Source organism: Pelodiscus sinensis, chromosome 6, assembly GCF_049634645.1.
Source record: "Pelodiscus sinensis isolate JC-2024 chromosome 6, ASM4963464v1, whole genome shotgun sequence".
NCBI lineage: Eukaryota > Metazoa > Chordata > Testudines > Trionychidae > Pelodiscus > Pelodiscus sinensis.
In genome coordinates this window covers 56,959,216-56,972,471 of record NC_134716.1, presented here as the reverse complement: position 1 = coordinate 56,972,471, position 13,256 = coordinate 56,959,216, and the positions used below count along the sequence as shown (strand labels likewise).

Here is a 13,256-nt window from a genome sequence, read left to right as displayed (position 1 = left end):
CTTAACAATAGTTCTAATCAACTTTTCTCACAAGCTAAGCAGCCTCCTAGATTGGGCCCCAACTTTTCCCTTGTTCAGTCTTGGATATTCACAGCAGACATGTTGAGTGGTAACCAGGAGTCTCCTGCTCTCTTGCTGCACATACTTACCTCCACTATTCCTTAGGAAGGTAAAAACCTTACGACAGGGAAAACCTTACCCAACCAAGAACTGAACGCAGGCCATGGCAACACCAAATCCTGACCACTAGGTAACCAGGAAGGAGTAGGAAATGATTTCTCAACACAACATGGAGGAATGAATGTGAGGGATGGGCAAAAGCAAAGATTAAAGACACACTAAAGCCAGGCCTGAGAGGACAGAGTTTGAATGCAAAAATGGGAGAAGAGGGACAAGGGGAAAAAGTACATTACAGTACATTCCAAACACCAGGTCCATGAAGCCAACCTTCAGGGATAACCACTGGCAAAGAGGTTTACCTGATTAGGAATCAAAGTTAAGCAGAGGCATTGAAAACAAAACGCTTGATCACTAGAGTCTCACGGTGATATGGAGAGACAACCAGCTTGGTGCTGCTGAAGGGGGTTTCACAGATAGAGGCTCATATAAGGGCAAACTATGGCAGGGAGTGGAGGCAGGTGCCATATGGACAGAGCTGGGAAGAGGTGAAGCGCTACAAGGGCAAGAGGATGGTAGAGACTCAGGGATGGAGATGAGGGAAGAAGATCATGCGCAGATTGCCGGACAGCGCGGCGGGTAAGCGGAGCTGGCCACGGTTCGGCCAGTCTTGGAAATGCGTATAGTCTATAGCATTAACCGATAAGCTTTTTCTTATTGATTAATCGGTTAATTGACTACACTATTCCATCCCGAATTGAAACTGGTGTGATTATAAATAAAATACACGCGTTTTTAAAAATGTATGCAAAGGTGCAGGATTCCCCTAGGTGTAATTAGCTCCCCTTGCAGCAGGAAGGAGCCAGGAGGGGAGCTGCTCCCTGAAAGGGGTGCCCCTGGAAGTTCTCCATGTCCCTCTCCCTATAGCAGGCACGCGCACGCGGTTTGCTCAGAAAGAAGGGCGAATCACAGCCCCCCGGACAAAGTGAATGTTCCCCAGCCATGCGGGGCCTCCCGGGTGCCGCTGCTTCTCGCTCCCGTGGGCAGAGGGGTGGGACAGCGCCTCCCGCCGCCAGGCAGACCCCGCAGCCCGGGCTCCGAGTGCAGGGCTCCGCCTGGGGGCGCCAATCTCAGACCCTCCCAGGCCGCCTGCTGGGTGCGACTCCGACAGGGAATCGGAGCTGGTCCCGAGACGCCCAGCTCGCGCCGCCCCCTCACCTGGCTCAGCCGCCCGCCCGCCCGCCCCCGGACTCTGGCCCCGCCCACCCCCTTGCGCGTGTCCCGGGGCGTTTCAAGCGGTTTCCCCCAGCTCCTGTCGGCTGCTGCAGGCTCCGCGCCGCGAGTGCTCGCGCGCTGCCCAGGGACCAGCCGCCTCCGCGGGGCTCCGTGCGGCCGCGCCCCGCCCCCGCCCACAGTAAGTGGCGCTGCCGCGTGCGCGGGGAAGCGCGAGACCCCGTTGGACCAGCCCGGCCCGGGGCCCCGGCTGCTCCATTGACTGGATGGGGCCGCGGGCCCTGGCTCTGCTCCAGGAGCCCGGTCTGGCCTGGCCGAGCCGCCCTGTCCCCTTGCCCTGCGGGGCGCATCCGAGCTGCGCGGGGGAGTTTTGCTTTTCTGTCCTGCCCGGGCTGCCTCCTCGGCTCGCTTCTCTGACGCCTGGTGAAGAGTCGGGGGCACTTCATTGCCCGCTGCGTGCCTAGTTGCCGCCCTGGGAAATTGGCTCTTTTACCTTGTCAGGCATCGGATTGTTTGCCAATAAGGAAAAACAACCGTCAAGTCTTGTTTTTTCTAGCCCGTGCTTCAGTAACTTACACAAGCGTGCGAGCCAGCCTGTTAAAGGCAATGGGACGAGAACTCCTGCCTAAGTGTCTCGTTGCATTTGGGGCCCTACAAACTGTGACTCCTTCCTTTGGGAGATCCCCTTGGGACTCAATATCTCTGCGCCTTCCCTGGGTCGACTCTCTTCTTCATGCTGGTTACTGTGCACCGAAATCTGTGGCACTGGAGTTGGCTCTGACTTCAGAATCATATGAAGGGGAAAGGCTTGTATCTGAGAGAGAGAAACCCGTTAAAAATGAAATGTTGCAGTAACCATCCAAAAATAAAAGTATGCAGAAAGCGAAAGACCAAGACATGTTAAACATTCATGTGTTTCCCATATTTGAACTTACAAACTGCTCCACTAGCTGCTAGCAACAGGTGGCAGAATATGTATGCAGAATGACTTAAAAGTAACCAAGAGAGAAAAGCACTGAAAGGAGAGCTAATTTCACGCCCTGTCTGAGCTGGACTAACATTGGTATTATCCATGAGCCTTCTGGGAGCAATAATGGTCCAGAGTAAATTGTTGCCAGTATTTTTTTTAGCTGATTTCTAATCTGACATGTTTATCCCCAGAAACACTTAATAAAAATATCTCCTTAATGAGGCCCCAACATGAGTGGCTCTATTGTTTTGAGGGTCTAAAATTTTTCACCTATGGCACCTTTTGTGAAATTAGACAAATCTAGAGCAAAGTACAGTTGTCAGTTGTATTATTCAGGGCACGCGCGTGCACACACACACACACACACACACACACACACACACACACAAAATGTGAGGGTCCTTTGTTTTTAAGCTATAAAATCTTTCTTACTGAACTCTATAAAGTGTGTGTGTGAGAGAGAGAAAAGTTTATTTTAAATGTAATCATTTTAGTTTGGGAGGGTTTTTATTATGCCAGAATGATCTCAGGATAAAACTCTTAAATGTTATAAACTTGTAATGAAAACAAATTAAATTGACTACCTCTCCCCGCTGCCTCCTTATCTGTTGAAGGGGAAAAATATTTTCTCTAGCAAAATAACACCTAATGCATCCATTAACATATGTAACTTGCTCTTTTCATAGATTTCAGTCCAGAAGGCACCATTCTGATGATCTAGGTTGATCTGCATTACACAGGCAAAAAAAAAAAATCTATATCAAGCCCATAACTTCTCTTGGAATTGTGTTGTCTTTGAAAGTGTCTTTGAAATGAGATAGACAGAGCTATTAGTAAAATATATAATGTATTATTGGCTTAATATCATGAGAACAGGAGAGTACTAAGTTCCAAATTCAAAGCTTAAAGTTTCTCTATTTGGATATGTAGAAGACAGTTAAAACGCATTTGCATTATGAGATTTTTCAGTGTGAAAGTTTACATAAATTGCCCTGCCCTATGTGTATATGGTCTAAATTTATATACAAGTATATAAATTGGCCTCCAAAAAATCTTCAAAGTGGTATTTCAGTCTGTATAAAAGTTTTGCTTTACCTAGTGTTGCATACATATTCTAAAGTACTATTCTTGCAGTTTACAGAAACAGCATACAGATTGTAAATTGTTGACTCAGTGGAAAAACTCAGACTAGTTTAGTATATAAAAATAAAAAAGTCCATTAGCTAGCCTTTGTGTTCATTGATTGGATTAACTGTTAAAGAATCATTTATCTGTTGTCAGCTTTACATAGGAAATTCCCTTTGAAAGACCCGTCAAAAACATAGCTGAGTGCTTACAATCCTTTGAATGGCGGACTAGCTTTTTAGCCTCTAGAGACCTAGATTGAAATCATGTTTAGTTTTTCTGTGTGAAAAGAACTTTTGTAGTCTTAACCTAATCCCTTGTGGACATCACAAAATCAGCACAACGATAGTCTCTGTTCATGAGGCTGAGAGGGGCCAGCAGTAGCAAGTGTGTTGCTGGTCAGGTTGAAGTGCATTAGATCCATATTTGAAAACTTGCACTAAGCCTACATGTTTTATGCCCATTTCTAACCCCGGTTGCTCTTCCCTTACTATCCTAAACATTAAATCCAGCAATGTGTAGAAGGAATGAAAAAGGTTGTTATTTATCAAACAGGTTCATAGTTGTAACTTTTATATTATGCATTGTTGTGATAAACTTTGTGGGTTAATTTTTTTGTGTTGATATATTTAACTTCTAGTAATTAAAGAAAGGTTCACTAAATCTTTTGATGCTAGAGATAATATATAATTTTGAATTACTATTGTTTCAAGTAAAGGGGAACACGGTCTGTTCCTCTGATGTGTTATAAAAAAAGACATTACCAAATGTTGCAGATTTCAGAGTTTAAGCATTCATATTTTAAATAAGCCAACACCACATAATGCATGCTGCACATTTTGAGTACTTTTTTTGTGTTTGTTTAATATAATGTTTAAAAGTTGTATTGAAGATGAAGAAAAACATTCTTGAAACTGTTAACAGGTCAAATCTGTTGCTGGAAAGTTTTTCATGTGTGTTTAGTTGCAACTCTCCTCTGGAGCATCCCTCCTCTGTGAAAGTAGAAAGACCTAAAGGTGAGTTGGAGGGTAAAATCCAAAGAAGTGAGCAAAAGATATGTGCTATAACTGGGGGGAAAATACACATTTGTATTTGGAGGAGGTAAATTAGGGGATTTGGGAACTTGATGGTGAATAAATTATGATATCCTGGTGCATTGATTTTCTTTCTATCCAAATTTCACATGGAATGCTGTTCTAGTAAAACTTACTACAGAGACCTAGCCAAAAGCCCGTACTGCTCAGATTTCAAACAGAAGCCACCTACAGATTTCACAGGTAACAGAAGTCTACACTCCCCTCCTATCATTGACATCAACTGACTAAATGTAGTCTGTGAAGTGGTAGTAAGTAAACGTTTCAGTTAGGGAAAAGTTCTTAAATCTGTTCCGCTATATAGTGGGAAATAGTTCTTGTGTCAAATAACGAATGGTTAAAGCTCTTAACTTTGTCTAACACGCTATCTCAGGCTATTACATCATGTGACCAACCAGAGTGCAATAAAGTCCCTGAATGTCTGAGTGAAAATATTCTGCGCCAGCAAAACAATACACAGTAAATATCAAAAATATGGAGTAACATTTCAAGTGGGTATTCTAAACCATCTCCCATGATCCATTTGTTTACTAATTTTTAAGAGATTCATATATTAGAACCAAAGGGGGAATTTCTATGCCAACCTTTGAAATACAATTATTTAGAAACACATTTCTAATTTTTGGGGGCCAAAATGTTTGGTCAGAAAAATTAAAAATCTTTGGCTTTTAGTCTGATTTTAATAAAAGTAGAGCATCTGGTAACTCTATTGATTGATTTTGTTTTGCCCTCAGAAAAGTGAATTGTTAAGATGCATAAATGAGTTGTTAAACTGGTATATATCGCAGGCAGGGTAAACAAAATTGCTGTGGGTTTGATGAGTAATAATGAAAAGAGTTAACACCATAGTCTACATTGGTTTTGGAATGGAAACCAGCAAAAGAGCTTTAACATTTTTTTTTAAATGTCAGTTGTTAGTGAAATTGACGTTAATTTTGTCATTTACATTCTAATGTTAATTTCCCAGACACAAACTATGTTGAATTGGAGTTTAGCTTGAGATTACAGATCAATAACTCTGGCAAATTTCATTACAGAGATGTTGCCATTATCCCAGACCACTTGCTTTCATGGGGATATAAAGATAGTAAAGAATAAAATTGTGAAGCATGTAGAAGAACATAATTTGTTGGACAAAAGTCAACATGGTTTCTGTAAAGGGAAATCCTGTCTTACTATTCTATTAGAGTTCTTTGAAGGGGTTAACAAACATACAGATAAGGGGGATCCAGTAGATATAGTATACTTTGATTTTCAGAAAGTCTTTGACAAGGTCCCTCATCAAAGGCTCTTGTGTAAATTACATGGCCATGGGATAAGAGGGAAGGTCCTTTCTTGGATTGAGAACTGGTTAAAAGACAGGAAACAAACGGTAGGAATAAATGGTAAATTTTCAGAATGGAGAGAGGTAACTAGTGGTGTCCCCCAAGGGTCAGTCCTGGGACCAATCCTTTTCAACTTATTCATAAATTATCTGGAGAAAGGGGTAAGCAGTGAGATAGTAAAGTTTGCAGATGATACGAAACTGTTGAGGATAGTCAAGACAGAAGCAGACTGTGAGGGACTCCAAGAAGATCTCACCAAACTGAGTGATTGGGCAACAAAATGGCAAATGAAATTTAATGTGGATAAGTGTAAAGTAATGCACATCGGGGAAAAATAACCCCAACTATACGTACAGTATGATGGAGGCTAATTTGGCTACGACAAATCAGGAAAGAGATCTTGGAGTTATCATGGACAGTTTTCTGAAAACTTCCATGCAGTGTGCAGCGGCGGTCAAAAAGGCAAATAGGATGCTAGGAATTATTAGGAAAGGGATAGAAAATAAGACCCAGAATGTCTTACTGCCCCTGTATAAAACTATGGTACACCCACATCTTGAATACTGTGTACAGATGTGGTCTCCTCACCTCAAAAAAGATATTTTGGCCTTAGAAAGGGTTCAGAAAAGGGCAACTAAAATGATTGGGGTTTGGAACCGGTCCCATATGAGGAGAGGTTAAAGCGACTGGGACTTTTCAGTTTAGAAAAGAGGAGACCGAGGGGGGATATGATAGAGGTCTATAAAATCATGAGTGGGGTGGAGAGGGCAGATAAAGAAAAGTTATATATTAGTTCCCTAAATAGAAGAACTAGAGGACACCAAATGAAATTAATGGGTAGCAGGTTTAAAACTAATAAAAGAAAGTTCTTCTTCACACAGCATGTAGTCAACCTGTGGAACTCCTTGCCAGAGGAGGCTGTGAAGGCTAGGACTATAATAGAGTTTAAAGAGAAGCTAGATAATTTCATGGAGGCTAGGTCCATAAAAGGCTATTAGCCAGGGGATAAAATGATGTCCTTGGCCTCTGTTTGTCAGAGGCTGGAGAGAAATGGCAGGAGACAAATAGCTTGATCATTGTCTTCGGTCCACCCTCTCTGGGGCACCTGGTGCTGGCCACTGTCGGCAGACAGGATACTGGGCTAGAAGGACCTTTGGTCTGACCCAGTACGGCTGCTCTTATGTTCTTATGTTCTTATGATATTCGGTTAAGAATAAATTTATAAGAACTGCCAAAATTTTAATAGAGATGTAGCCGTGTTAGTCTGGTCTTGCTGAAACAAAGGACAGAACTATGCAGCACTTTAAAGACTAACAAGGTGGTTTATTAGGTGATGAGCTTTCGTGGGCCATACCCACATCCTCAGATCAAATTGTGGAAGAAAATTGGCATGACCATGTATACCAAAGGGATACAATCACAAAAAGTGAACACACATAAAATTGACAAATCAGATTTTAAAACTGAGGGGGGAGGTTAGTGTCTATGAGATAATGATATTAGGGGTGATAATTGGGGAAGCTAATGGGTAAGGTAGTTAGCATCTTTGTTAAGGCCCATTCATAAAGTTTCAAATTTAAGCATGGATGACAGTTCTGAGGTTTCCCTTTGTAGTCTGGTGTGAAAGTCTCTTTGAAGTAATATACATGTAGTGAGGTTGTTGAGACAATGCCCAGATTGGTTGAAATGACAAGAAACTTTTTTCTTTGTGAAACTGTTTGATGTCTGATTTGTGGGCATTAATTCTTTGGCGAAGTGTCTGAGAAGTTTGTACATAGCAGACGGACGCTGTTGGCACGTGATGCCATAAATTATATTTCTGGATGAACAGGAATACCTGTTCTTGTTCTTGACGTGGTTAGGTCCAATGATGGTGTTAGCAGAGTAAATATGTGGAGAAAACTTGGCAACGAGGTTTGTTGCAAGGGAAAGTTCCAGGGTTGGTATTAGTGTGGTATGTCCTGTGGTTGTTGGTAAGAATCATCCTGAGGTTAGGTGGTTGTCTATAGGAGACTATGGGTCTGTCTCCCAGAGCCTCTCGGAGTGTAGTATCCTGTTCCATTATAAGTTGTAGGTTATTGATAATGTGTTGGAAGGGTTTAAGTTAGGGGCTATAGGTGATGACAAGTGGTGTTCTATTGTTGGTTTTCTTGGGTCTGTCTTGAAATAGATGGTTTCTGGGTATTTGTCTGGCTCTCTCAATTTGTTTTTTTATTTCCCCGGGTGGGTAATTGGGGTTTACAAAGGCTTGGTAGAGATCCTGAAGTTTCTGGTCTCTGTCAGTGGGATTAGAGCAAATGCGGTTGTATCTAAGGGCTTGGCTACAGTGAACCCTCGCTACTTCGCGGTTCGACTATCGCGGATTCACGACTTCGCGGACTTTTTTCATTACATTATGTATATACGTGAATCCGCGATGGTCGAACCGCGAAGTAGCGGTTACCAAAACTTTAAAAAGCCTCCGGGGAAGCCGGCGGGGGGGCATCCCAGGCGCGCCTGGGCTGCTCCCCCGCCGGAGCCCCTCCGCGGCTTTCAAAGCCTCGGGGGAAGCCGGCGGGGGGGCATCCCAGGCGCGCCTGGGCTGCTCCCCCGCCGGAGCCCCTCCGCGGCTTTCAAAGCCTCGGGGGAAGCCGGCGGGGGGGCATCCCAGGCGCGCCTGGGCTGCTCCCCCGCCGGAGCCCCTCCGCGGCTTTCAAAGCCTCGGGGGAAGCCGGCGGGGGGGGGCATCCCAGGCGCGCCTGGGCTGCTCCCCCGCCGGAGCCCCTCCGCGGCTTTCAAAGCCTCGGGGGAAGCCGGCGGGGGGGGGGCATCCCAGGCGCGCCTGGGCTGCTCCCCCGCCGGAGCCCCTCCGCGGCTTTCAAAGCCTCGGGGGAAGCCGGCGGGGGGGGGCATCCCAGGCGCGCCTGGGCTGCTCCCCCGCCGGAGCCCCTCCGCGGCTTTCAAAGCCTCGGGGGAAGCCGGCGGGGGGGGGCATCCCAGGCGCGCCTGGGCTGCTCCCCCGCCGGAGCCCCTCCGCGGCTTTCAAAGCCTCGGGGGAAGCCGGCGGGGGGGGGCATCCCAGGCGCGCCTGGGCTGCTCCCCCGCCGGAGCCCCTCCGCGGCTTTCAAAGCCTCGGGGGAAGCCGGCGGGGGGGCATCCCAGGCGCGCCTGGGCTGCTCCCCCGCCGGAGCCCCTCCGCGGCTTTCAAAGCCTCGGGGGAAGCCGGCGGGGGGGCATCCCAGGCGCGCCTGGGCTGCTCCCCCGCCGGAGCCCCTCCGCGGCTTTCAAAGCCTCGGGGGAAGCCGGCGGGGGGGCATCCCAGGCGCGCCTGGGCTGCTCCCCCGCCGGAGCCCCTCCGCGGCTTTCAAAGCCTCGGGGGAAGCCGGCGGGGGGGCATCCCAGGCGCGCCTGGGCTGCTCCCCCGCCGGAGCCCCTCCGCGGCTTTCAAAGCCTCGGGGGAAGCCGGCGGGGGGGGGCATCCCAGGCGCGCCTGGGCTGCTCCCCCGCCGGAGCCCCTCCGCGGCTTTCAAAGCCTCGGGGGAAGCCGGCGGGGGGGCATCCCAGGCGCGCCTGGGCTGCTCCCCCGCCGGAGCCCCTCCGCGGCTTTCAAAGCCTCGGGGGAAGCCGGCGGGGGGGCATCCCAGGCGCGCCTGGGCTGCTCCCCCGCCGGAGCCCCTCCGCGGCTTTCAAAGCCTCCGGGGAAGCCGGCGGGGGGGCATCCCAGGCGCGCCTGGGCTGCTCCCCCGCCGGAGCCCCTCCGCGGCTTTCAAAGCCTCGGGGGAAGCCGGCGGGGGGGCATCCCAGGCGCGCCTGGGCTGCTCCCCCGCCGGAGCCCCTCCGCGGCTTTCAAAGCCTCGGGGGAAGCCGGTGGGGGGGCATCCCAGGCGCGCCTGGGCTGCTCCCCCGCCGGAGCCCCTCCGCGGCTTTCAAAGCCTCGGGGGAAGCCGGCGGGGGGGCATCCCAGGCGCGCCTGGGCTGCTCCCCCGCCGGAGCCCCTCCGCGGCTTTCAAAGCCTCGGGGGAAGCCGGCGGGGGGGCATCCCAGGCGCGCCTGGGCTGCTCCCCCGCCGGAGCCCCTCCGCGGCTTTCAAAGCCTCGGGGGAAGCCGGCGGGGGGGCATCCCAGGCGCGCCTGGGCTGCTCCCCCGCCGGAGCCCCTCCGCGGCTTTCAAAGCCTCGGGGGAAGCCGGCGGGGGGGCATCCCAGGCGCGCCTGGGCTGCTCCCCCGCCGGAGCCCCTCCGCGGCTTTCAAAGCCTCGGGGGAAGCCGGCGGGGGGGCATCCCAGGCGCGCCTGGGCTGCTCCCCCGCCGGAGCCCCTCCGCGGCTTTCAAAGCCTCCGGGGAAGCCGGCGGGGGGGCATCCCAGGCGCGCCTGGGCTGCTCCCCCGCCGGAGCCCCTCCGCGGCTTTCAAAGCCTCGGGGGAAGCCGGCGGGGGGGCATCCCAGGCGCGCCTGGGCTGCTCCCCCGCCGGAGCCCCTCCGCGGCTTTCAAAGCCTCGGGGGAAGCCGGCGGGGGGGCATCCCAGGCGCGCCTGGGCTGCTCCCCCGCCGGAGCCCCTCCGCGGCTTTCAAAGCCTCGGGGGAAGCCGGCGGGGGGGCATCCCAGGCGCGCCTGGGCTGCTCCCCCGCCGGAGCCCCTCCGCGGCTTTCAAAGCCTCCGGGGAAGCCGGCGGGGGGGCATCCCAGGCGCGCCTGGGCTGCTCCCCCGCCGGAGCCCCTCCGCGGCTTTCAAAGCCGTATGGTGTTTTCTGGATGGGTGCTGGAGGCATGTAGGTAACTGTATGAGTCAGTGGGTTTTCTGTAGAGTGGTATCTAATTTACCATTGGTAATTTGTACTGTGGTGTCTAGGAAATGGATCTTTCGTGTTGAATGGTCCAGGCTGAGATTGATGGTGGGGTGTAGGTTGTTAAAGTCTCTGTGGAATGCATCCAGTGTTTCTTGGAATGGGTCCAGATCATAAAGATGTCATCATGTAGCGTAAGTAGAGGAGGGTAAAAGGGGACAGGATCTGAGGAAATGTCATTCTAAGTCTGCCATAAAGATGTTACCTTACTGTAGGGCCATGTGGGTATCCATGGCTGTGCCGCTGATCTGAAGGTGTAAGTTGTCCCCAAATTGGAAATAATTGTGGATGAAAACAAAGTTACATAGGTCTGCTACCAGATTTGCAGTGGTATCCTCTGGGATAGTGTTTCTAATTGCTTGTAATCGGTCTTCATGTGGGATGTTGGTGTAGAGAGCTTCTACATCCATGGTGGCAAGGATGGTCTTATCAGGGAGGTTATTCATAGAATAATAGGACTGGAAGGGACCTCAAGAGGTCATTGAGTCCAGCCCCCCGCCCTCAAGGCAGGACCACGCTCCTATTGATGTTTTGTAGGTTTCTCAGGAAGTCAGTAGTATCTCGGAGATAGCTGGGAGTGTTGGTTGCAGAGGGTTTGAGAAGAGAGTCTACATAGCTGGATAATTCAGTAGTGAGCGTGCCAATACCTGAAATGATGGGACGTCCAGGGTGTCCAGGTTTATGGTTTTTGGGAAGCAGATAGAACAATACTGGTCGGGGTTCAGAAGGTGTTTCCGTGTGGATTTGGTCCCGAGTAGAGGTAGGGAGTTCTTCAAGGAGATGGTGGTATTCTTTTGGTATTCCGAAGTGGGATCAGAGGAGAGAGGTCTGTAAAATGTGGTGTTGGAGAGTTGTCTAGTTGCCTCCTCGTCATAGTCTGACTTATTCATAATGACCACAGCATCCCCTTTGTTAGCTGGTTTGATTATAATGTCCGGGTTGGTTTGGAGACTCTGGATAACATAGTGTTCAGCACGGCTGAGATTTTAAGGAATGGAAAATGCACAGTGCTATATAGTGGGAAATAGTTCTTGTTTCATCAAAGCAACCTTCACTCTATCCTGTAATGACATCGTATTATATGTAACTGTAGGTGCTTAGTCATGCTTATGGTGCATGATTAGATTAAATTGATTTTTAAGGGCATCCTATTTTTTCATTTTTCTTTTCCTTCACTGATTCATATTTACTCTGAATTTCCTTACGAAAATATATAACATGGGGATAATTACAACTTCTTACATTTCAAAGAGGATGTTCAACATTTTTCATACATAGTGATTTAATCTCTACTTTAAATTTAAAGCTCTGCTCAGCCTTAATTGTGGAACTCTAAGCAAGCCCTTGCGTAAGCTACTTCTCCAAATGGTATTGCAGCACTTGTGTAAATTTTACCAGCTAGTTCTTGCCTAAGTGTGTTTATATAAACCCAATGTGTCTGGGTGCAAATAACTATATAACTGTCCCTCTGCAGGATGTTATACGATGAGCATCCTGTTTTAACCACAGATTAAAATTATCTGTACACTGTGTATTTAAACATACATGCTGATGGAAAGAGCCATCAATTATTTGATTTCTTAAGAATTTAACTGCTTGACAGGAATGTGTTTATGGGGAAACCACATTACTAATCTGAAAAATAGGAGACTTCACTAAATAAGAGAAACAAGCATAGAGAAATTTCTAGAAAAAGATACATATATTTAGGGTTGCCAGGTGTCCGGTTTTGAACTGGGCAGTCCAGTATTTGAGCTTTCTGTTCAGGAAACAAATTGAGAAAATATAAATGTCCGGTATTTTCTAAATAAGATGTAATGTAGATTTTGATGTAACGTCAAGTGTGTCCGGTATTTTTGTTGAAATCATCTGGCAACCCTACATATATCACAAATTAGGCAAACCAAAACAAAGTTATCAGCAGTGGTTTGATGTGAGATTGATGCATTGAAAGTTTTATTGCAATAATCAACAATTCAAAATCCAAATCAATTTCAGACATTTTAAGTTTTCAACTTGTTACTTTTTTATACTATCTGTATAAAATGGATCATTGTTGATAAGTATCCATATTGCTTGAGTGGTAAAGTATAGAAGTGTTTAAAACAAGTAATCCTGTGTAGGGATTTCAGTATGTAATTGTTAAATGATTAACCAATAAGCCTGGTCTGGTTAATCCTACTGGCTACATGCACCTCCCTCCCCATTGCTACCTCCCATAACCTGCTCTCTATGTATGCTGGCTCTGCAAAGCTACCTCCCACCTCCGCTGCTTTGCACCGGATTTCCCCTCACCTCCCCCCACACACACTGATAGAGAGGCAGCAGCCCAGGACGTGAGTGGGGCAGGTGGAAGCCACTACACACAGGAAGTCGGCTCCCATGGAACTGCTTTCCCTCCCCCTGGAAGGTGGGGACAGATGGCAGCTGTGCTTTTAAGCCAGCTCCCAGCAAGCTCCAGCTCTCGTCTGCCCGCTCCGCTAAAAATTCAAGCGGTTACACATTGTAACTGCTAAAAATCCTAGTGGTTACACACAATGTGGGCTCTTGTACCTAAGCTTTATACTGCAG

General features: G+C 48.4%; 1 protein-coding gene across 1 annotated transcript in view; it reads left to right on the top strand.

Annotated features, from left to right (window-relative positions):
- The first annotated feature begins 1,378 nt into the window (after positions 1–1,378).
- Positions 1,379–13,256, top strand: part of TNFAIP8 (TNF alpha induced protein 8) — an 87,156-nt gene continuing 75,278 nt past the window's right edge. The window contains exon 1 of the mRNA XM_075931966.1: positions 1,379–1,531. Within this exon, the coding sequence (XP_075788081.1) occupies position 1,531 (1 nt within the window). The 5' untranslated portion in view covers positions 1,379–1,530. The remainder of the gene's footprint in view (positions 1,532–13,256) is intronic.